The sequence below is a fragment of the Rhea americana genome, unplaced genomic scaffold (assembly GCF_003343005.1).
Source record: "Rhea americana isolate MKP2758 unplaced genomic scaffold, rheAme1 scaffold_216, whole genome shotgun sequence".
Lineage (NCBI taxonomy): Eukaryota > Metazoa > Chordata > Aves > Rheiformes > Rheidae > Rhea > Rhea americana.
The window spans coordinates 209,001-232,417 of NW_028186312.1; the positions used below are offsets into that span (position 1 = coordinate 209,001).

A 23,417-nucleotide genomic window follows, 5' to 3' on the forward strand; every position below is an offset into this window, starting at 1 on the left:
GCGGCCGTTAGCGGCGGGGCGCGCGCGGGTGGAGGCCGGAGCCGCCTCAGCGGCTGCGGGGTGAGCTCCTTTCCCTTCCTCCATCTTGCTGTTCAACAGAGCTGGCGGAGGGCGGTGGGATGGGCGCGGCGGTGGCCGGCGGGCTGGGCTGGGCTGAGGCTTGAGGCGGACCGGGGCGGGGGGAGTACGTGGGGGGAGGGGGGCCGCGTAGGGAGAGGCCGTGGAAGAGGCAGGGGAAAAGGAGGGTCTGAAAAGATAAACGGTGAACAGTGTATTTTTTAAATCGCAGGGGATTGTGGCAAATATTTTCATCCCGGTTTAGCCTTCAGGGGCATCAGGTAACACTCAGTTTTTCAACTTATGTCTGTTCTTGTTTTTATGACCTCCTTTCCACTGATGACACCCATCCCTGAAAAACATGACCAAAAGCTGGAGATTTTTATTCGAAGGAAAACTTAATTTCCTGAATTCAGCTACTCTACCTGATCACATTCTCAGCCATAAAGTAACAGCATTACTGCCAGTGGGAACGTTACTGCTGGCCTTCCCCCCCCCCAATGTCTCAGCTTTCACAGCCTTTAATTGAGCACGTGAACGATACTCTATATAGTTTTAAAAACATCTTAAAAGCTTAAATCTATGCTTAAGTATAATCCTGAAATTTGCTTGCTCATTTGTAGACTAATTGAGACAGAAACTGTTTATATGTAGGAAAATGCACCTGAGTGGTGCATTAGCCATCTATTATGGCAGTTAAGAATGGCGCTGTTGCCATAGTTAGTTGTAAAACTACAACTTTTCTTTCATGATACCTCCTTTCCTCTGTGCTCATTACTTTATGGTGTCAGTAATTATGCTACGGGTAGGTCTAAAGCTTGTTACCATACATCAGACTAATTCACTATTTCAAGAAAATCTTATGTAGAGTTGATTTTACAGCAGAATCCAGAAATTGGCCTCTATATTTCATATATTTAATCTAAATAAGGTTCCCTTGCACACTGGCTGGTTGTCTCCCACATCTCTCTTTTGGTTTTCTTCGATTGTTGGTTTCCTTTTTTCACACCTAGGCAATATAATTGCTCATGTTTGAGACTCTTCTGTCTCATCTTTCTCCATTCTGCYAGGCTCACTTTTTTTTTTGTCCTGCTTTCAGCTGAATGTGATGCTTCTTTTTATTTTTTTTTCAGTTAATTAGATGCTCAGCCTTAGATTTTTACTTGCTGTCTATCCTAAAATGATTTATTTGGGTCTTTTTGTTTATTTTTAGATAGATTTCTGTGTTGTGGAGTGCAGTTTAAAATATAATACAGTTTCTTATCTATGTAAAGCTTATTCCTGTGGAAAACAATAAACAAGAAAATACTTGTGTAAACCTGTTTTTCACTGACTTTTATTTAAAAGGCCATTGATTGCATTTGGGAGAATTATAAAAGATCTTAATCTGAAGTATGCATTTCTTGGTTCTCAACTACAATTCTTTCCTGGATTCTCTGTTATCCRAGACAGTTGCATGAAAAGCTGTAGGTAATGTCCTGTTTCTTATTTCCTGTTTGAAGTTATCTAGCATGCTCATCATGGTTGCCCTGGGAATAGCTGTGAGGTGCAAGTACAGGTGCAGCAGTAATTGTTCTTGCTGTAGAGGGTGTGGTATGATTGCCTTGCAATTAATAGTAAGCAGCATATGAGATTTCTGGGCCAGGAATCTTAAATCAATCCTCACATGATCTGGAGGAGTGAGCAGTAACAGGTTGCTCCAGCTGGGACTGTTGGCCCATCTCCTGCCATAGTTCCCTGTTAAAAAAAAAAAAAAATGCAATTCTTGCATTTTGCTTTACTTAGCCATCCCACTGGTCTTTCAACTGTGAGATGAAGGTTAGTGTAACAGTGAAGATGGTGAGGTGTGAGTGTATGGGTAGTTTGTGTGGATGGTTGAGTTTGGTGAGTGATTTTTTTTTCTTTTAGATCTCATAGTTGAAAAACAACTTCCTTTAACCACGAATTAGCTTGCAGATTCATTGGAGTAGAGCTATTACAAAGAAAAGCCCCCAAAAGTCATTTGGTGCTGTTAGAACTCCTTGGTTTTGGCTCTTTGTCAGTACCCAATATAATTTACAGAGATAAAGAGGAAAAATAATCTGGAAGACAAAGAAGCTGTGAGTGACAGAAACTATTTTTCGGAGACAAATTCGGATGCTCTAAAATGTACTTACAGAGATGTTAAGGGTTCACAAACTTTTTTTTCTTATTACCTATTTTTCTGGTTCTTTTATCTTGATTGGGCTTACATCAGTGTATCTAGGGTTTAGCAGAAGAAAGTTTAAAATTCATAGGTTAAGATACAATTTCAGGCCTGCAGAGGTGGCTAGCAGAAATGGGAGAATGGAATTGATTTTAAACGTGTACCTAATCTAGAGTATGTGGAGGAACTTAGGAGGAGCAGTATAAAAGGCTTGCTATTTAAAATAGTAATTAAAAAGTTTTTAATATTATTGCAATGTTTGTTAGTCATTGGCTTTTTATATTTTATGTAGTATGTATGTATTTCATATATGTAACAAAAAAGAAACTTGAAAAAAATCTGTRATATTTTTAGTAACTCCAAATGGCTGGGTCAGGTAGAGGAAGAGGGCGTGCTGCATTTACCTTCAACATTGAGGCTATTGGCTTTGCTAAAGGTGCATCTCTACCTGAAGTAGTATTCAAGCCTCCACCACTGTTTCCTGTAAGTACAGCAACTTTCTTAGACCACACCCTCTGTGTTCAGGTGAAATGTTTTCACTTTCATGTTTAGATAGTAGGATGAAATACACAAACAGCCCTAAGCACTTTAAGTCAAATTTGAAGTATTTAGTGTCGATAACCATAGGTTTCCATTATTATTTTTCTAATTATTGCTTTTTGACTCTTTGCTGCCCATTGCATCCTGTATTTAGCTAGATTGCTTGCAAGAGGTTCATTCATTAAAGCCCTTATCATGATTTCTGGACATTACAGTAATGGAAACACTGGATATCTGAATTTGAAGTAAAGTTATGCTACTCTTTGAAGTTGTGAATTTTAGAAATATACCATTGATACAAAAAATAGATTTTAGATAAGTATCTTTTACCTTAATAGATGGAAGTTGAAAATAACTGGAAGATATTTATGTAATTAGGAAATGGAGATTTGGATTTCAAATTCTAATGGTTTGTAAAAACAAAGGGTAAAAAGGCAAATGATTTTCCTATTAAGCTGAATTTTGCTATGTAGGGAAACTTCAACAATTTTTACATTGAGAAACACTGTCTTACAATGTTGAAGTTTTAAATGAGGAAATTTCCCAGTTATATCAGGGTTCAAGGTGCATATTTGTCTCAATCCACATGTTAGGATGTGAAACATGAAGTTTGGCATATAATTGTTGCTATTCAGAGACTTCTCTGAATTGTTGTTGCACCTGAAATTTGACTTACTGAACCAGATCTTACTGATTATCTATCTTTCTCTTAGTCTATCGTTTCCTTTGCAGACTAAATCGCGTGGCTTCGCTGATACTAAGCCATCTATAATTGTTCCTAATGTGAATGTTGCTGTCTGCTGATAGCATGAATTCTCTGTGAATTACAACTTCCACTGTTAGTGTCACCAATGGAGCTGCCTTGTAAGATAATTACTAGCCCCACTGTATCTAATGGAGACCAGGAGGGAGTGAAAGAAATTTTCTTCTTTGTGAACGGTTACAGACAGAACTAAGCTAAACTTTCTAGGAGATATCTACTGTCGTTCAAAAAACAAAAGAACCAAGTAGCATGACTAGAATTGAAAAAACTTGAAGAAGCAGTTAATGATTGGGCAGTGACCAAAGGTCTGATATTACAGCAATTGAGTGACTTGCACTGAAATTATTTTAAACAATGAATTGTTGCTCTTACTTAGTTCATATAGATTCTTTTTGTGTTCTTCTAAATTTCCTGTAAATGCACTTAGAACTCAAGCATCAGAACTTAGGAACATCAGCATACCATTGTCAACATTAGTGATTTAAAATGTTGGCTATATAGTAAATAGTGCTGGAACTGGTAAACTACTTTCWTGACCCAGCCTTGGGACTTGCAGTAGTCTTTATGCTTTACAACCTACCACTCAGGTATTCCTTGCGTACCATTCATTGTGTGAGAGAAATAACATCCAATTACTATGCTATAATTCTGTCCTTYGCCCTAGTTAGCTGTATATTTTTAAAACTCTTTATGCTTATTTATCTTTCCCAGTTTCAAGATTCATAGTTCAAAAAAAATCACTTAAATAGAGACTGAGATGTGGGTGGGCATGTATGCTTGCTGCATGGGTGAGTTATGGCTATTCATGGAAATAGTGTTCTGTGTTATTCAAAGTAATTAATGTCATTATAACTCTGTTATAATGTAGTTATAACACTGTTTTAGAAGAAGCTAAGACCAGAGAGGCAATGGTTTCTGAGTAATGGTTTTCTGAGCTGCCATGAGGAGTTAAGAATGTTGGCCCCATGAGCACAAAACATCGATTGAATGACTATTTTACTGTTTTGATGTACTTTTTTCTTGCTTTCTTCCTATATTTTTGCAGAAAAATATAGCTAAGTCATAAAAGGTATAAATTTAATTGTAAATATAGTTGTGCATGTCAGAATGCAATAAAGTGTGCTTGCAAAGTAGTCTAATACAGTTGCAGTCTTTCACGAGTAATGTGTGTGTAGCTTTTTGTCAGTGTTCCTGTGTGTTTGATGGATATTAACACGTTATAAATAATAAACGTAATTTGTACAGAGTACAGACAATAAGCCAGTGCCTCTGAAAACAGGAGAAGATGAAGATTACATGTTGGCCTTAAAACAAGATCTTAGAGGAACTATGAAAAAAATGCCTTATTTTTTGGCAGTAGAAGATGATCATGAAGGTCTGTTTGTGTGCTTTTTATTTGTATTTATATGTTCAGTAATTATTCTGTGAAGGATGTTGTAGTGAAATGCATGTGTTGAAGATGTAATTAGTACTGATAATGAAGAATAAAAATGCCAGGTTATAATGAGGGAGTTTTTCTGTTTTTAAATGTATTAAAATTACTAGTCAACCGCTACAAGTGCTGCAATTGGAAAACAACTGCTCTGTGAGAAAAGAGGAGGAATAAACATCTATTTTGTTTGATATAAAGCACTAAAAGCAACTCTATGCAGTCTTTTCAATTGTATGCTGRTCAAATACAAATGAAATAGACATTTGTACATACTGAAAGTACCCTAAAAATTTTGCAGTGGAGCGAAGAAATATATAGTAAATACAGAGGGTTAAAATTCAGCTTCTTCTTTTAACTATATGGTGATGTACTTGAAGTCATGTTTAACWACAGGGCATTCTAAAAGGTGCTCTTTCAGGATGTGATTTTTCCTCTATTCCTGTAAAGGAAAAACTGGTAAGTGTTGCTGACAGTGTACCTGAAATGTGAAGACTGAGATGAAGATAAGTGATTTACTGAGGTTTGTGTCAGTAGTAGAGCTGGATTAGAAGTCATACTAGACCTGAGAATATATGTTTTGCTTATACATAGTTAGAATTAAACAATATCGGCTCTGTTACTGTTCAATAATGATAAATACTGTGCTGTACTAACAGCAACTCATACTTCATTGATACTGTCAAAATTTGAGTTTCTTGGTCAGAAAACCGAACTGGTGGGAAGAAGTGGAGAGCAGAGAAGGCAGACTTCAGAATGCTCATTTTGCTGTGGGTGTATTTCAAGTCTAGCAGTCACAGGATGTTATTACTGTGAGGAATGCTTTTCAGTGGTGATTTTTGCCCCTTATTTTTTATCATTTTCCTGAATGCTTGTTCTTACTGGTATAAATGGTAAGTGCTGTTACAGGAAAGTGGGAAATATAAGAAAACAGTAAATGTTGTATTCATCAGACTGAAGGTCCATTCAGTGCAGTGGACTGTCTCCAACAAGCTTTATAGAGAGGTTTAAGACGTTCAGAATGGCCAAAACCACATAAACCTTCCCTTGTTATCACATAATGATTTTGAGTAATGAGAGCTGACTTGAACTCCAGAACATGAGATATAATATCCCTTCTGAAACCATCGGAATATTTTCTCGCTCTGAATATTTGTGATACGGGTATGATATATAGTCCAGTCTCCTCTGAAATGTTGATAATTGTTGGTCATAGTGTCTCCCCATAATAGTGAATTCCACCATRTTTTTGTTTTTATTTTTTAAAAGTGTGTAAATTTTTCTTTTTGCTAGTTTTGCCTGTATATATACTTAGAGAAATATATCTTATACTATAGTATATAAAGTGTGTGTAAATATAGACACTTACACACATACTTTTGTTGGCACGCTTCATTGATTGTCCACTTATTCTTGTATTAAAGCACTTTTAAAAATGAAGCAGCATGCTGTAGTGTGAGCAGATAGCTTTTTTTTTTTTTTTTTTTTTAAAAAAAAAAAAAACTCTGAACTGATTTTCATGCAGCCACATCTCTGTGGTGGTTCAATATTTCTTTAGAAGCTCCCTGAGAACTACTGCTGCCCCTGAATTCCTACTGAGGCCTTGAAAGAGGTCTCACAGCAGTAACATATTGCTGCTATCTGATATGTGCCACCCATTTCTGGGGCAGGAAGGAGCTCCTGATCCCAGTTCCTGTTGAACATACTACCATGTGGCTCAGGAACCAGAGTGTTTTGCCTGCCCTGCAGCTGGTGCCCAACCGGCTCCAGGATGCAGCATGCAGCCAAAGTGCAGCACCTACTACATTCTTCTGGACCCTTTATTGAGGGAGGGTTGTGGTGCTGCCAGATGCAATTGCAGCCTAACTCCTGCTGAACTTGAAGCAACCAGGTGAACTCTTGATTATGAGACAAAGCAAAACAGAAAATCTGATCTTCATTTTTAGATCCCTTTATGATTTTAGAAGAATTCAAAATTACTTGGTTATGACATCTCTTTTATCTTCTAAGTAAACAAATTTCAGTCTCTTTGGTCTCTCATCTCACCAGAGGTTTTTCTGTGCCCTTGATCTTTCTCAGGCTTGAAGTTTGCTGTTTCCATTTGAGGAATGAAAAAGGACTGCTGTGCCTGAAAGCCTGTCAGGTTTATTTCCAGTGAACCAGCTACTTCATGAGAACATAGCGTTCCTTCCCGACTTTGCTGCACATGATCATTCTTATAACTCTCTTCAAAATCCTTTTTGTTTCTGCAACTCTCTCTCTGGGGTGGAGTGATCTCTCTGTGTTGCTGAGTGTGCTCATTAATAGAACTGCCAGCTTTGAAGTTTGTTTATCTACAGAAACTGGCAATTGCAGGGAAGATAGGGTAGATAGCCACTTTATCTAAACTCGAGTAATGCTGCAAGTGTTCCCATAATCTTCCCCAAGAGCAAACTGGTAAGGTGAGATAGCTTTCTGCACTGCAACTTAAGTTGTACAAAAATACTTCATCTGAGGTGCTGTGGTATACWTAGACTAGTGGTTGTCTGCAGCACTGATACGAACTTAAACAGCTTGCTTTCATCTCACAGTATGCAGTTATCTCTGGGCCTATGCTATCTGGCAGAAGTGACCTAGCTTTAAGAAAGCCACTTTCTCCCTCTGGGGCAGACTTATTTTATTTTTAACTGATCGTTTCGGTTGCCTGGATTTCTAGCCCTTTCCTTCCCAGTATTTCATCAAAACATCTGACAAGAGTAAGAGGGAGACAGGAGGACGATGGTGGCCAGGAATTTCTTAGATTGGCTTTGCTACAAGAGGAAATGCATTGTTTTACACTCTCAGCACTATGTCTGTGAACCAAATGGTCCTTTTGAAGTGTGAGAAGGGAAACGTTTTAATTAGGACATCTTTCTTTGTGTTATTAGCCAGTAAATTAATGCAATGTCTAACACTACCTGGAAATTTTGATATGTTAGTATTCCATTCAGAATAGATCTTCATCTCTCACCTAAACACCCATTTTGAGTGAGTAGTAGGCTAATTCTGTAGTAAATTTTCTGTTTTCTTCACTTCACAGACCATGAATGATTCATATTTTTCCTGCAGGTGTATCTGCTATGATTCAGTGGCCGTCACCTTGGCAATGGTTTGGGGTAATTCATTAACTATGGGTGGCAAGAGTCAGTGAGACACATGTATTTTAATGGGGGTATCAGCAATTAATTCTTCAGTAACGGGCCTTAAGCTGAAATCAAAACTATTGCTTTCTTTCCTCCTCTGTTACTGACAGTTTCCTTCAGCGTTTACAAAGGCCACCTACATTAAATGCCCCTTGAGATGCTGTCATTTTAAACACAGGCCTTCTGCTGCACATTTTCAAGTAGGTCTTTTGCTTGCCCTTGTCACAACTAAGTTTAAAATTGAGCTTCATTTTCTGATGTCTTCTTTTTCCCATCATCTTCTSTGGTGTATATGGTAGAAGTCTTAGTCCATAAAGGTCACAGTCTGTCTTTGTTTTTATTTGTTTGTAGAATACTCAGAGAAATTATCCCTGTTTGGGGCGATGAGCTATTACTGCAGTCATAATCAGTTATTTTGTATTAAATGGATTTTGCTGTTGGACATGGTAATTTGGTAAGAAAAAATATGACTTACTAAAAAATGCTTAAGTTTCAGTATTGGTTTTATCATTGAAGATTGTACAAGACACTTTTTCTTTTCACAGTATAAATGGATGTACTTATACTGTGTAATTACTGTATTATTTCCAGTGCATTTCTCAGTTTAGTTCTTGTGCCTGGGAAGAGGCTAAATGAACTAAAATATGTTGCTGTCATTTGGGAAACACAYCTTTGTTATGCTACAAAGGTTTGCTATTGCAGTAGTACTTAAAAGCTTGAGAGTTGGTCGTGATCAGTCTAAGATGTAGCCTTCTGAGACCTGGGAATTCTGGTTACTCTTTCTGCCTCTTTTGCCTAGTGCAGAGGTGATAAGTGTCACTTACTGCCTTTGTAGCAAAAGTTTGATTGCGAATCTGTTGAAGAGTTAGCATGTATCCTGTCTCGATCTTGTTTCCTTAAATACATTTGTGTTTTATGCTCCTGTACTTCTGAGGGATGGAAGTATAAAATATTATCGTTTGTTTTGCTTTTTTGATTGAAAGGAGATAATAAAAAATGAAAAGTAATATGTATGTATTTTTCCTTTTCTTTCTTTTTGGATATAAACTCCAGGTCTTGCAAGTACTCAGCATATGATTAGCCCTGGGGATTATCACCAGAACTGCTCAAAGTAGTGACATTATGCTGGTTTTATGTGTTTGGCAGTAGCACAAGGGAAGTGCCCTATACAGGGGTAAAAGGATAATAGTGAACATTTAGTTGCAGGAAGACATAGAGCACAGTGTCTGTTGCCTTTTTAAGGAACTGAACTCAGTAAATCTTTGTATCTTGCTTTGTAGCAATTGAAAGATACAGTAAAAAGTACTTGGAGACTGAAAAGGAGGGTGCAGCATGGACCCCAGGTAGTATCTCGGATTATCAAAGGTCAATTGTTTATTAGTCTGTGCAATCTTCTGCTCCTCTTAAATGTTGGATTCATTATTTTTAAAGCAATAACAACAGATGTAAATCCTTACCAAGTCATGTAGTCTGTGTTGAGGGCTGTGCCTTTGTCATTTTTCCAAATCAATGTGAAGTATTGTTTGTCCCTCCTCCCCCAAAATCTGATTTTGTTTTTTTTTTTACTATGTTGAAACTAAACAGCTTATCTTGTGGCGGACATGCAAACTTGTTTTCTCTCTTCTCTTCTTTCCCCTCTAAATACCAGTTTTGAACTGAGAGCAAACATGGATGTTGCTTTAAAAATTCTCACTGACCAATAGCTGAGTTTTGTAACATTGAACTTCCACAAATATATCTCTAGAGCTCACTAGTGCAAAATCAATTGTAATACATAAGTTAAATAGCATGTGGGCCATTGGTATGGCTGGACTTTAACTATGTCTTTGGTGCAGATGCCAGTCTTCATTAACTGGATCTGAATGTAGATCCTTACTCTAGCCTTCTTAATTTGAAGTACAACCATAATTCAGTGGAACTGCTGTATGATAAAGCTATTAAGTATGCATGTATATGGGATCAAGCACAACAGGGGCCCCAGCCTTTCCAAGAAGTGAGGGAATTATAGCTTTGCTGTAAATTATCATTTGTATGTATTAAAGGTATTTTTTATGCAGATTGGAGAAGACTCCCAAGAGAGATGAAGCCAAGCAAAAAGACCAAGAAAGGTAATTATGTATTTTTAAGGAGCATTTAGTCCACACTATTTGAGTGTGAGCATAAATGTTGGAGCTGTTTAGGAAAAAAAGTGGTACAAATGTTACTAGACCTGATAAACAGGGATTTTTGGCAGATTAGTAAATATGTGGTTTTTGTTTTGTTTCTGTAGGATATTTTAACAGACCTTTCTTTTGCTGTCTTTCATACTGACATATTATATTAACATAGTAGGTGCCAATATGTGAAAGATTTAAAAAGCACTAAAGTTTTGTTTTTGAAAGTTTGTATCTTTAGTTAGCACACTCCCTTCTTCTGTTTAATGAATAGCTAGTTCAGATTTCCTTTTATATTTTGGGTTTCTCAGTTATCTGGTTTATGATTTGGTTGACTTTTGCATTTTTTAAGCCTTTTATATGTGACTTAATGTAGGTTATTTTATATTTTCCCTGGTTTTACTTTTTTTGTTTATTTTCAGCTTTCTTCTGCAGAATTGTGAACCAGATCCTTCAACAGCAGTTGGAGCTGGTATTGGTTGTTCTTAAAGGAAAAAAAGACTTAATTTTTTATTATGCAACATCATAAGTGTGTTTATTTTTCACCGTGTTTTCTAGTATGCATGACTTATTTTCTGTAGAAGTCTGTTGTTCTGTTGACGTGAAACAATACTTGGACCCCTCTACCTAGCTGTCTGTTATATATATATATATATATATATATATAATTGTTTATGTTCTTGTTCTTTTTGTCCAACTCTTTTGTGTGTCATTTTTCAGTTCAAGGATAAAATTAAAAAAAAAAAAGTGAATGTGCAGTAGTCATGGAGACTGGCTCAGCTGGAAGCTTTGTTCCTTTTAAGAGCCTCACTGAGAAGCATGGTACTAAAGGTAGACTGCGGGATTCCACTGAAAACTAAATACTTATTAGCAACCCCCCTAAAAAAGAAGTACATACCTGTTTCTTTAAAAGAAGAAATCGCACTGACTTTTATAACCTAGGGCGCAATAAGTAGTGCCCCATGATCCTATGCAAACATAAATGCTGAATTATTATTCCTGTGTTACAGTAATGTTGTGRTTATCATAAACAAAGGATAAGAAAAACACTGCCCACTGCATTTTCTTCACTTTCTTTTATAATAGTCTCTCTGTTTGCTGCTAAAAGTACATTTTCTCATTCAATTGAAATGGCAGCCATCCATCAGCTAGCCATCCAAATTTGATTGGATAAAAAGATATGTTCCTCTGAAAGCAAAAATACTGGTTTTGGTTTTTGGGGAATCCAGATCATATGGAGGCTGTATAAAAGTCATGTTATTCAGGAGATTTGTCAGCTCATCAGTGACATCTTAAACCCTGTTATTTATCAGTGGCATATTTTGAGGACAGCCTTAGATTGTCCTCAAATTGTCCTAGATGACAATTTATTATAGGTGGAAAAAAGGTATGGGAGTGAATTTTATCTGTATTGCAGTCAGAAGAGTTTTCCTACCATTTTAGTTTCATAGATTGCAGGAGTGATTTTTGGATAACTATGTAGTTACATTTACAGGTCTGGCTTCATCTTTTTCCCCATTTGTGATTTCCTTGAATGCTTTAACCTAATATCTAACCACATGCCTTCAATTGACATAATTTAGGATGGAATTCAACATCTCTCCCATGCTTAGCCTGGGTAATGGACTGTAGTATCCTAGATATCAGCTGTAGCCACAAAAAAACATTGACAGGGTTCAGCCTTTGTAGGCCAGCTATATGTGTATTTAAGTCAGACTAATGTAGGAACGGGTGTTTGGAAAGAGCAGTCMATCATACCTGAAAGCAACATGGCTGTGAATGGCTATTTTGCTTGAAGTTTTATTTTAAATCATGCCCCCCCCCTCCAGTGATGGGTCTTTGTCTCTAATTCTCATGATAACCCACAGACACTCACTGTTGAAAGAATGATTTTGATGTCTACTTTGATTTCCAGTCTGTTTCTTCTAATGGCTTTATCTCTAAAAGCCTGCAGGTGTTTGTGYAAAAATGCTCATTTGGAATCACATGTTCCACTTGTTTTTCTTATATTGCCTACTCGAGCAGTATACTGATCATTTCATTGTAGACATTTGCTTTGACAGTGTTCATGATGATTTCCCTCAGCTATATGCAGTGCTTTTGTCACAGAGACCTTTTGTAGGCAAAGCATTGAAACAAACTGAGTATTACTTACAACAAATGCTTTTAACAAAGTACAGTAATCTTAWTAGCAGTTCTAGTGTTTTTCCTTAAGTACTAAGGCAGGATGAAATCCATACTGCACTGGGACTGTCTACTCTAGAAATTATATTCCCGCTATCAGTGCACAGTATTTTTTGTTTTGATATCACTTAGTGCTGCCTAGTGTTAAAAAAAAGTTACAARCTACATAAGCTAGTTTGTCTGAAGCTAACTTATCTATCAGTCAGAAGTCATCTAGCCACAACAGCATCGGGCTTTACATAGGCTGTTCTACCATGCTGAGAAGAGCTAATCTGTGGTAGGTATGGGCCCCACATTGTAAGTTATGTGCAGCTGTACCAAATTTAGCAGGAGACCCAAAACGCTGTTATACCCTGGAAACAGACTGTCTGACAGAGGTCTTGAAGCATGCTCTTTCCACTTCTCTGAGTCTACTGGTCAAATTGCACTTCCTGGAATTGGGCAGGTATTCCCTTAGCTTATGGTGCTGCAATCCAGACAGCTTTTGCCTGGGTATATGGAATCCTGGTTTTGACCTTCACTCCACTCCACTATATAGCAAAGTAAGATAATGAGGTTGAATTAGAGGGAGTAACTAGATAGAAGGTTATATTCATGAATCAAGTGACTGGGTGAAAATACACACTCCAAACTCCCTAGATTAAGAGCCAGATTTGGTCCAAAAGCCATGTAGTTGCAATAACCATGCTACTGTGTTGGAGCTAATACATTTTGCTGTCTGCCTGTTCTTAACCATCTGTCTGAAATGCCCAGTAGTCATGAATGTGTTGCATAGACTCAGGAGGAGTTATAACAGGAATGCATTTTTATCTTTTCAAGATGATGAAAAAATAATTTAGTTTTTTTTTCTATTAATATACTTTGAATCTGTAGGTGAAAACTTTTTTGTGAAGCTGAATGGTATAGTTTGGACAAACCTTTGATCAAATACCTGTTCAAAGTGAGTTTGAGACTGGTCCTGTAGGCATCACTTACATAAATCAGGCTATCATAGCTCCATGAATGGTGTAGCTCAAAGTCTAAAGTAACTGTAACACTGACTATTGGATTATCATTGTGGTTACTATTCTCAAAATGTAACATCCTAAGAGCAAGTAAAAGAAAAGTGTTAAGTAYTTCTTCATAACCCAGAAAAAAAATCGTAATGTATTTTATTTCAGCAGGTACCAAACCAAAAAAGGCAAAAAGCTCTGAGCCTAAAAGTAATCTGGATGTGTTGAAAAAAATTGAGGTAAGATGTGCATAATCTTACTAATTGGTACAACAGAAATTACTGGAAAAGAAAATATTTGCTATGTTCCCATCTTCCAGTAACAAATGGACTATTTTTTTTTATCCAATAGTGGATAGTAAAAGGAAATCAACCTCCCAATTTATTATATAAGACATTCTTTTTAAAGTTTGATGGCTGATACTTGGTCAAATACATCTTTATAATGTTCTGGCATTTTCTATCATGTTGTCTTTAAATATTGACTAATATCCACACAACATCATTACTCTAATCTTGTTAACTCAGGATAGCATTTTGGTAGTGTGGCAGGATATGCTGCTGATATGGGATTATCTTGTAATTGAAATTGCCTTGTGACAGGAGTTGGAAAAGAAGGATGAGGAAGAAGAAAAATCTGAAGATGAGAAAGACAAAACAAAAGATAAAGAAGGTGAAGATGAAGAAGAAGAAGAACCAGAAGAATATGATGAAGAGGAGCATGAAGAGGTTTGCATTAAGTTTTTTTTTGTTTTGTTTTGTTTTGTTTTGTTTTTTTNAGATGGAAGAAATCTCTAGCTTCCCTGAAGCATAGAGAAGTTGTAGTGAGAGGTATTATTACATTGATTTTCTTTGTTACACTACATTATGTTGTATTTAAAGAGTTGTTTTAGATTTGTTATTTGCAGAGAACTTGGCAATAAGAGCTTGCCACAGTCAGTGCATGTACTCATTAATTTGTATCATTAAAACAGGGCACTAATCTTACATCAAAAGCTGATGCTTCCCCTTTCATACATACATAGAACACATACAGAACTTGATTTTTTTTTCTTTCCCCCAAAATAGGCAAGAAAAGCTCACATTGTTTCAAAAGTTTACTTAASTGCAGTGCAAAAAATGTTTTCTTCATAAATTCTCTTCCACATGCATGATAACAGTGTTTTGATATGCAATGCATTTTCATTTAGGAAAATGACTACATTTCTTCGTACTTTGAGGATGGAGATGACTTTGGTGCTGGCAGTGATGACAATATGGATGAAGCAACATATTAGCTATTGTTGCTAGATGGTATACTACTCAAGCCTTATTGCTACTTCAAATAAAGTAGGCCAAGTATCACTGAGGGAGCTAATGCTTTAGCTCTTGGTTTTTATCATACTTTCAAAGAATATATTGAACATTCTAATTTTCCTATTGCTGTAAAATAGGGCACTGATTTTATATTTTGTTCTTCTGCCAAATATTTTGCAGACATGAGCCAGTTTAAGGTTCTGTGGAATGTCTAACAATGGAATAAGCGATATGCTATTGTATTGCCTCTGCACAGGAAAAGAATGTATGTATTTAATTGAATTGTGCCTAAGCATTTGCACTAGTCAGTTGTATGCTTTAGCAGTCAAATCTTGAAAAAAACAGTGAAATTCTTGACAACTGGAGTAAAACAAATATAGGGTCTTTGTGGACATAAACTACTTACTTCAGAGCTGCCTTCTCTGAAGTAATTTATATAACTTCTGAATTCAGGTCACTGAAAATAGCTAACCACTAAGCACTTTAATGAACAGACTTGAAAGTACCTTAATAATACAGACTAACACAGAAATAAGTCTTTAAGAGCTATTATTTTATCAACGAATTCTTATTTTTAAGCATTTTGGTCAAAAAGGARAATAAATATTTAAGAATAGTATTGCCTTTATGAGTGCATTCTGTAAGTAATAACGAAGAGTAGTTTCATTACAAACTATATATGGCTGAGGAGTAAAAAGGAATCCCAGTTTTGACTAGTGGTATATAAAATGACATGAATTCACCTCAATTTCTCCACCTGTTAAGGAGAGTATTAAATTCCTACCTCATAGAGTTGAAAAGTGAAATGGTAGGTGCTAACTATCTGCATGTCAATGATTTTCTTCCCTATAAAACAGTATTTAAGAAACCAAAGAACAGAAAGGACAGAAGTGTAGGAAAATAATACAGTAAAGCTCTTTGATGCATGAAATTRTAATTGGGAAAACAGGGCAAGAGTGCTATGAATAGCAAAACTAGATTTTTCAAAACAATWATATTTAAGAAATACAGAAAACTTCCAGAGAATAGAGACTTGAGGGACACAATGACAGCATTCTCTATATCCCCTTTTCCCTCAGTAATACAAATTGTTTTATTGATTAGTTTTTTTTTTTAATATTGATAACTACACTTTGTTCCTAGGAACAATGTCCTCTGTGAGAGAACAGTTTTAAAACAAAACCAATTTTATCAGCAAGGGGAAATGCAGAAGTTTTAGCTTGAAGTTTTCTGTTCAGTCAAACAATACCTCAGTGCTGACTGGTCACTAGTTAGTACTGCATTATTCTATGGACTTCTACCTGCAATAAGCATTTGTTAAACTTAAGATGTAACTTTCAAGTGTTCAGACTGATAAAAATACATATCTGTCTACAGGAAAAACTAAAATGCAATGCAATGCAAGTCACATCTCACATGTATACTAATTTTATTTAAGGGTTCATTAGCTATGCAAATAAATACTTAGTAAATATCCTGCTGTATTGTGTATGAAATATATTCTGTTCATATTCTTTTAACAATATAAATGTCAGCAGTTGTTCAAGTTATGTACCCTTTTTTTTTTGCATGGGATACACCAGATAAAGATGTTGTAAACAAGGTCAGCACACAGAAAGCTTATTTTGTTTGCCTTAAGTAGAACAGTATCCTCTAGCTGTTCCCTACTATAAAAGGTAAACATTGAAAAAATCCCTGCCTCTCACATAAGGAATGTAAATAGAGGGCTTTTGCTGAAGACATAACTATAGAATAAACAGCAGGAAGGTGATACTGTGCCAGTTATAATGTGATGACAAGCTATGACAAGCCTAAGTACAATGCCCTGTTTTGTRGCTGACACCACCTCTGTGGGACTTCAGTCATCATACAATTAATAGCAAAGAATTTCCTCTTCGCTTTATTGAGAAATACTACTCTGGCAAATACTATGTTTTTGAGTACTTTAGAAAGTGGTCTATAGTAACTCTTATCTTCTAGAGGAAAACACAAACTCTAACAAATTCAGTGCAGGCCTTTTAAGACTAGTCAACAATGACAAATAAGGGCAAAGACTAAGAWCAAGCCCAGTTCTACAATTAAACAGCTCTCTGCCAAAATCACTTCTGAAAAGAAATCAGATTGTGGTGTTCAGGGAACAAACCCTTGTAGCAGTTTCTATAAACTGACATCTCCAGTTGCTTAGAGTTTAAAGACAATAAGGCTGATAAAACTAGTTTGTTCAAAGTCTCAGCAAACAAATCCTATCTTAATAGGGAAGATAAAAAAAAATGCCTAGTACTGACAGGAAAAGTCAACTACTTCCAGTATGTAGAGAGATCACCAAGAACTTCACTTTCATACCTGTTTCATTTCACAGAACTAACAAGACCTCAGAACTTTCTACAAGAACTCCCAAGGAATGGAAGGGATAAATTTAAGCCTGCAGTTACAGTATATTAGCTGTGAATGCAATATACATCTTCTGTGAACAAAAAATTCGTTGGCAGGAAGTGTTGGCCAAGAAGCTTATTTTATAACAAAGACTAGCCAACACAAACGTGATCTCCTATAATACATACAATATATATAGAAATACAATATATATAGAAGCAAAGAATACATTATATATGCACCACTTTCACTGCAGTCTAAAATAAAATCTTTATTTTATATTACGTTCTTCTAAAAGCAGAGATACAGAAGTGTTTTAAATAAGACTTGCATCCTCATTCAGGATTACTCTACAAAGATACATTTTGAAACTTTATAAAATAGTTATACAAAGACTATTTGACAACATACTCCAAAATATAGCAGATTTAAGCATTTACATTTTTACACAATGCAACAGTGCAATATGCACTTAAATTTAAAGCCAACATTTGTTCAACAATGTGTTGTAATTAATCTGAAACAATTCACTTTTTTTTACAAGTCAGTTTCTAAGACTTTAGAATCAACTTACAAATCAAAGTTTAGTTCCATATAGAGCAGTTATCCTCTTTATTCAGAGCTGACAGATGATGCATTCTACCAGTTGTGTAGTTCGAAAAAGGCAGTAAAGGTYCCTGCATCTCCCACAAAGCAAATCCAGCTGATGCTTGAGTTACTATTACCAAAAATCTCATTCTTGGAAAGAGACTTGCTGTATTTTCTCTTAACTTTCTGCTTTCAAAAATAGGCTATGTAAAATACACTACATAAAAACATGCTAGACTCTTGATCAGAATACAGTATTATTAAACAAAACAACTTTCYCTCTGTGTTTTTCTACTGGCTGTTTGCCAGGAAGTATAGAAAGGTCCATCATGCTTTTAACTCACTGACAATAAGTCACAGGCCTTCTCTTAGTACACAGAAAAACCCAAAGCCTAAGACACACTAAAAAACTGCTCAGTTGTCACACCACAGGACAAAAAGCAGCCGTTAACAAAGGATCTCTTTGCTTGCAGATAAACAAAATAAGGCTGATGGAATCAAACCACAGCTGAAGTTAAATTCATTTCCAAATTGGTGGCAATGCAATACTTGCCCACACAGGTATGTGTAGTAAATTAACTAGATTGAATATGCAGCATAAGCCTAATTTCATGTTGATGTTGTATAGGGAAGGAGAGAATAAAGTATTAAAAGCTTTATGGGATTTCAGAAACAGTCTGGAAGAATAAAGGACAAAAACCAGCAAATAAGTTTGCAGCACAAAAAGTTACACATTATGTCCACAGTTCCAGCCCTACATAGAAAACATTTGTCTTAATGTGCCAAAGGTCTGTTTGGCCTACAGCAAGTCACARGTTTCTAAAGTTCACTTCTTTTAAAGTTTTAAACATAGAAGCTATATCACAATAGTCACCATAAATTTTGCAATGTTTTCCTCATACAGCCTTGAGAAGAACTGGTACTTCAACATTCACATTTGTATTATTAGAATATTCTTTTCATGGAAAGAGTTTTTTTTTTCCTGAAAAATGTGTCATGAAACAAAGTTCATGCCCATCCAGAATCTCTCTTCTAGTGTAAAAACTATGAGCAGTTATGCTATCTCTAGGAATACCACTTTGATCAWAAGGTTCAACAGCAACAAAAATATTTCACAGGTCCAACTGTACATATCTTCTCTTCAAGCTGATCTACTTCAGCTTCAATAAAATACATCAAAAGTACCAGACTCCTGTTCATATACTTACTCAGCATGCCAGTGAAGAATATTTGCCCCCAGTCCTCTGGGAGAGGGCAGAAAACAACAGGAGGAGCAAGAGTCTTTACTTTCAAAATTTAAGTTGACAAAGCACTTTGAAATACCTCCAGCATTTAAGAAATTCACTTTATCAGGTATTTATATTGTATACTTGGTCAAGACACTTGAAGGAGAGTTTATAGTAGAGTTAAAAAGGAATAGTATCACTTACGAATTTATTCTTAAGTCAGTTAACTTGGGCTTTGAACAGGAAAATGGAAATTTTATTCCACAAGGGAAATAGAAGATTATAGGCATCTCAGTTGCTACTTCTTTATATAGGAAAAAACTTTTTTTTTTTTTTTTTTTTTTTTTTTTTTTTTTTTTTTTTTTTAAATACAGTGGCATTTCCAGGAAACAAAAGAGTGGTTGACAGACAATACTAACTAAAGAACAGTTTGAAGCTACAACTGCTGCATTCTGCTGCAGTTAAGGTTTCTGGCTATCAGCTGTTAAATCTCATTTRGAGTTTTGGGGTAGGCTTCAGGAAAAAATGGTGCTCAGGGATGCATGACAATTAACATACTCAGAACCCCAGATGACCACTGTCTGAAAAATCAGTTGCTCCTGAACCAAGATTAGCTGGAGATGAAGAAAATTATTCTATTAGCATAAAAGACTAATGAAGCAGTCAGAATGAGGTGCCATGCATCTTCACTTATTTCATTTTATACACAGCTGACCAGAAGATGAGTCCAGTCAAGTCAGTTTTCAGTAGAACYATGGAGAAGGTGATGAGCTTTCCATAAGACTGTCTCAACTGGACTGAGTTGAGGCACAGTATCATATACAGTTATCAAATTAGCCTATCACCTGTACGAAAAAGTATTAAAAAATGGGCTGATGACAGGCACAAAACTGAAAGACTCCAGCTTAAGTATTAGCTCCTGCCTCTACAAAAAAAAATCATTTTTAACAGAAAGGGGACTTTATAGTGGCAGTTAATTATGGAATGATTGTTTCATCCTATTTCTGACAGAGTAAGATAAAATGAAAATGCAGTTTTAACAGATAACTGTAAACTTGATCTTAAGATGCCAAGTGCACTATGCACCATATAAATACTTGAACACATTTAAAAGTTAGACATCCCCAAATACCCATTTTAGGGTTTAAAAGGTAGAGTAAGAGTCTTTTTATGTTAGTTGAAAATACACTTTCTCACTTTGTCATTAATTAGAAAACCTAAGCTTATCAAAATAGAAACAAGTGCAAAGGTTCAGAGACCATTTTATACCTTAACTTGTATTCCAATCTTGCATTAAAAGCCCCCTAACCCTTAGGCATATTCAGAGATTACATGAGCCACACAAGCATCCATATAATGGAACACTGCTCATAAAGACAAATCATAAATCAGTAAAATACTTTTTCTGCACTCCAGATGCACTCTGCATTCTGTGGTTTCCTCTTCATCTTATGCCATATTATGTGTCCATGAATAACAGCTGCCTGGGGCTTTCAGTCATAATGCTGAAGCTCTCCTTGATTATCATTTATATCCTTGATTAACATTTATAATATTTGCTGAATTTATTCCATTTTCTATTTGCTTCTGATGTGATGGTGCTGTGATAACTGAATGGGAAGATTCCATTGTAGAATGGTGACTGACATCTGCTTTCACTAAAACTTCGTAATACAGAAGATAAAAAACTGGAGTTACTATGCCAATAACCAACATAATCACTACAGCTGTCCACCATCCTATACCCCAATCTGCTCCATAATAAGGATCTTTGCATTTTTTAGTTTTACCATCCGTTTCAAAACARATCTGTTGGGCTGCTAAGGCAGAAACAACTTCATTAAGGTTCTCTCTCTTTGTATCATTACACTTCACTATTTGTTCTATATCACGATCTACTTCTTTTAAGAAGTTCCCAGCAGTCTCATTAGCAGAGAAATTATCAGAAGGTGATCTTTCCTGCACTTCCGGGGAACAGTGAGCAGGCCGTAGAAGTGGTCTTCCTTTTGGAGAGACATGTGTTTCAGTCAATACACTGAACTTTTTTACTGGAATTTTGATAGATCTCAGGGCAAAAAAGTCTTGATCATTGATAAGATTGTTAACCCTCTTGATATCTGCAACCTAAAAACAACAAAAAAAGTTTAAATATGAAAGTCATATGTAACTAAAATRAAAATGTTACAAGCTCTAAATCCTTGAGAAATAGAATTCTTCCCTAACAGAGGGCCTATTTTTTTTAAATGATACTATTCAAACAGTATGAAGCAAGAAGAGGTCAAAGATCCACTTTGAACAATGTTAACGCAAGAACATAATCACAAGGCAACAAATCCTCTCATTTCAGATGAAGATTCTGACAATCATTTAAGGTATGAATATTTATATATTTATACTTAATGTATATTCATCTGTTAGTAGCAACTCCACCTGAAATCAGTTTTACTCCAGTGTTTGCAAATGGAATAGATTACCGTAAGTTTCTGATTTAAATGTAAAACTTGCAAGTAAGGAATAATAATCAAGAACTAATTCATCCAGCCACACTTCTGGTTTGRATTTTTCCAGCTTTTCAGGTAGATTTTGGGGGCAGCAAGGTAGAACTCAGGCATGATTTAAAATCTTTTAAGTCATCTTCTCAAGTCAGCTGTCCCCTTCACTTTCATTCTTGCTCAATATGAATCTCATTTTGCTCTTAAAAGGTTCAGATTCAAAAGYCTCACATGAAATATTCTGCAAGGATTTAATTGCCCTTAGAAAACCAGCTACCTCATTACAAGACTCTAACCCCCTCCCGATGGGATGCACAGCCACAAACCTCACTATAAGTATCCAAAGAAAATTAGCATTTTCTTGCAACATCTGGTAAAGAAAGGTATTATATCTGTTTTTAAGCAACAGCCTTCAGGTTATAATATCCAAAAAACAAGATATCAGAGTTCAAATCGTTCCTCTATTTAGAGGGCATCTACTTAAGGAGAAAACACAAACAGGCAGCTAGCATGCACTGCACTAATCTTGTAACATAGAAGTGTTTCAGTCCTCATGACAGCACATTCAGGTGTCTTAAACTAGAAAAGTCAGATTAGCATAAAAGATGACAAACAGCAGCATTTAACCCAATGATCTATCACTAACCCAGTAATTCTATTATCACATAAGTTATGCTTTCTGCCCAGACACCTGGACCTCTTTCACATCCCCCATAAATCTCCCAGAAAAAGCAAAGCAGTTTTGAGATCTGATACAGTACGTTTGCTCAAAAAACCCAATTGAGGTGGGTGCTCAGGCAAAGAATTGCTTAATTAGGCTCAAGCATGTCATTATTAACACTGTCAAGACTTTGGTTCCAAAGTTCACAACCAAAGGATTGTTCCTACCTGAGAATTAGATCATAGTAAGACTTTAGAAAACATAGATTTTGAATCTGATCAAATTTGACCTCTTGAAAGCTAGATTATTAGCAGACAATCCACTTCATGCACAGTTGATTTCCTCTATTTAGTAGGATTTGTACAAATGCTAACATCAACCAAGACAGAAGCCTCTGCCTTAAGTAGTGTGAACCAGACAAAAAATTAGGAAGGAAGTAGATTCACAAGACTAACTTATGAACTCTTAACTAGAATGAAGAAGTATGAACATCTGAACTACACCAGAAGGGAACACTTCCAGTCAAATAGCTCCCAGCAGTATAGCATGCACACACAAATAAGTATTTGAGTAATCTAGTAGAATTTAAAAGAAATCTACAGTGAATTGATCTCCTGAACAGGTTTCCACAGCTTCTCAGATAGTTCAGCAATACCTTCTTCATTACAAACTGTCATAGTCAACACTACACTACTAAAAGGTGTCCATTTGTGACTACACACTATGAGAACTTTTACTGTATCACAGCATGATATATATTAAGTGATGCAATATCACATACAAAAATACCTGTTACTTACATTTACCTTAATTTTACCTCAAAAACGTCATACTAAGCCTGGAACCTTTGGATACACTGCATTTTGTTCTATTAATTATTTTAAGAGTTCTTACATGTCAAGAATCAGTTTTATGAGTTCTGAAGAACACAACATTTCAGTCAGCAGTCTAAATGCACAAGCTGAAAGCTAAGCAAATCCAGCTGAACAAGAGAGGAGCCAAGTTTGCACCTGCAGCCTAGACTAGCATTCAGGTGTGCCCAATCCCAAAACAGCATGGCASACAGTAACACCGGCCAACTATTCACTCTGAAAGAGAAGGAAAAGAGTAATTACTCAGGACTTACTGAGCAACAATACTGAAGCGCAATCGCATTCAGAGTGTCCCCTTCTTGTATATCCTTCGTCAGTAAGACAATGTCATCCAGCCGGTCTCTGGACGTGCTCCTCCGCACCTTCTCCCTGCCTCGGGGCCGCAGCTCGTACACCTCCGCCTCCTCCTCGGCGCCCTCGCCCTCGGCGCCGCTGCCGAAGGGGTG

General features: G+C 36.2%; 2 protein-coding genes across 2 annotated transcripts; one reads left to right on the plus strand and one right to left on the minus strand.

Annotated features, from left to right (window-relative positions):
- On the plus strand, positions 1–16,231 carry POLR3G (RNA polymerase III subunit G). The gene is made up of 9 exons (XM_085305147.1): positions 1–60; positions 290–338; positions 2,597–2,725; positions 4,791–4,920; positions 9,416–9,478; positions 10,193–10,243; positions 13,633–13,703; positions 14,067–14,192; positions 14,654–16,231. The coding sequence occupies exons 3-9, from the start codon at positions 2,606–2,608 to the stop codon at positions 14,738–14,740; spliced, it is 648 nt and encodes a 215-aa protein (XP_085161273.1). The 5' UTR covers positions 1–60; positions 290–338; positions 2,597–2,605; the 3' UTR covers positions 14,741–16,231.
- A 1,137-nt stretch (positions 16,232–17,368) lies between these two features.
- On the minus strand, positions 17,369–23,411 carry LYSMD3 (LysM domain containing 3; the record flags this gene model as incomplete). Its single annotated transcript, XM_085305148.1, is given in 3 exon segments — positions 17,369–20,472; positions 20,474–21,070; positions 23,226–23,411. Coding segments are annotated over 3 exon segments (816 nt in total), but the record flags the coding sequence as incomplete, so codon positions are not given.
- Positions 23,412–23,417: the final 6 nt, after the last annotated feature.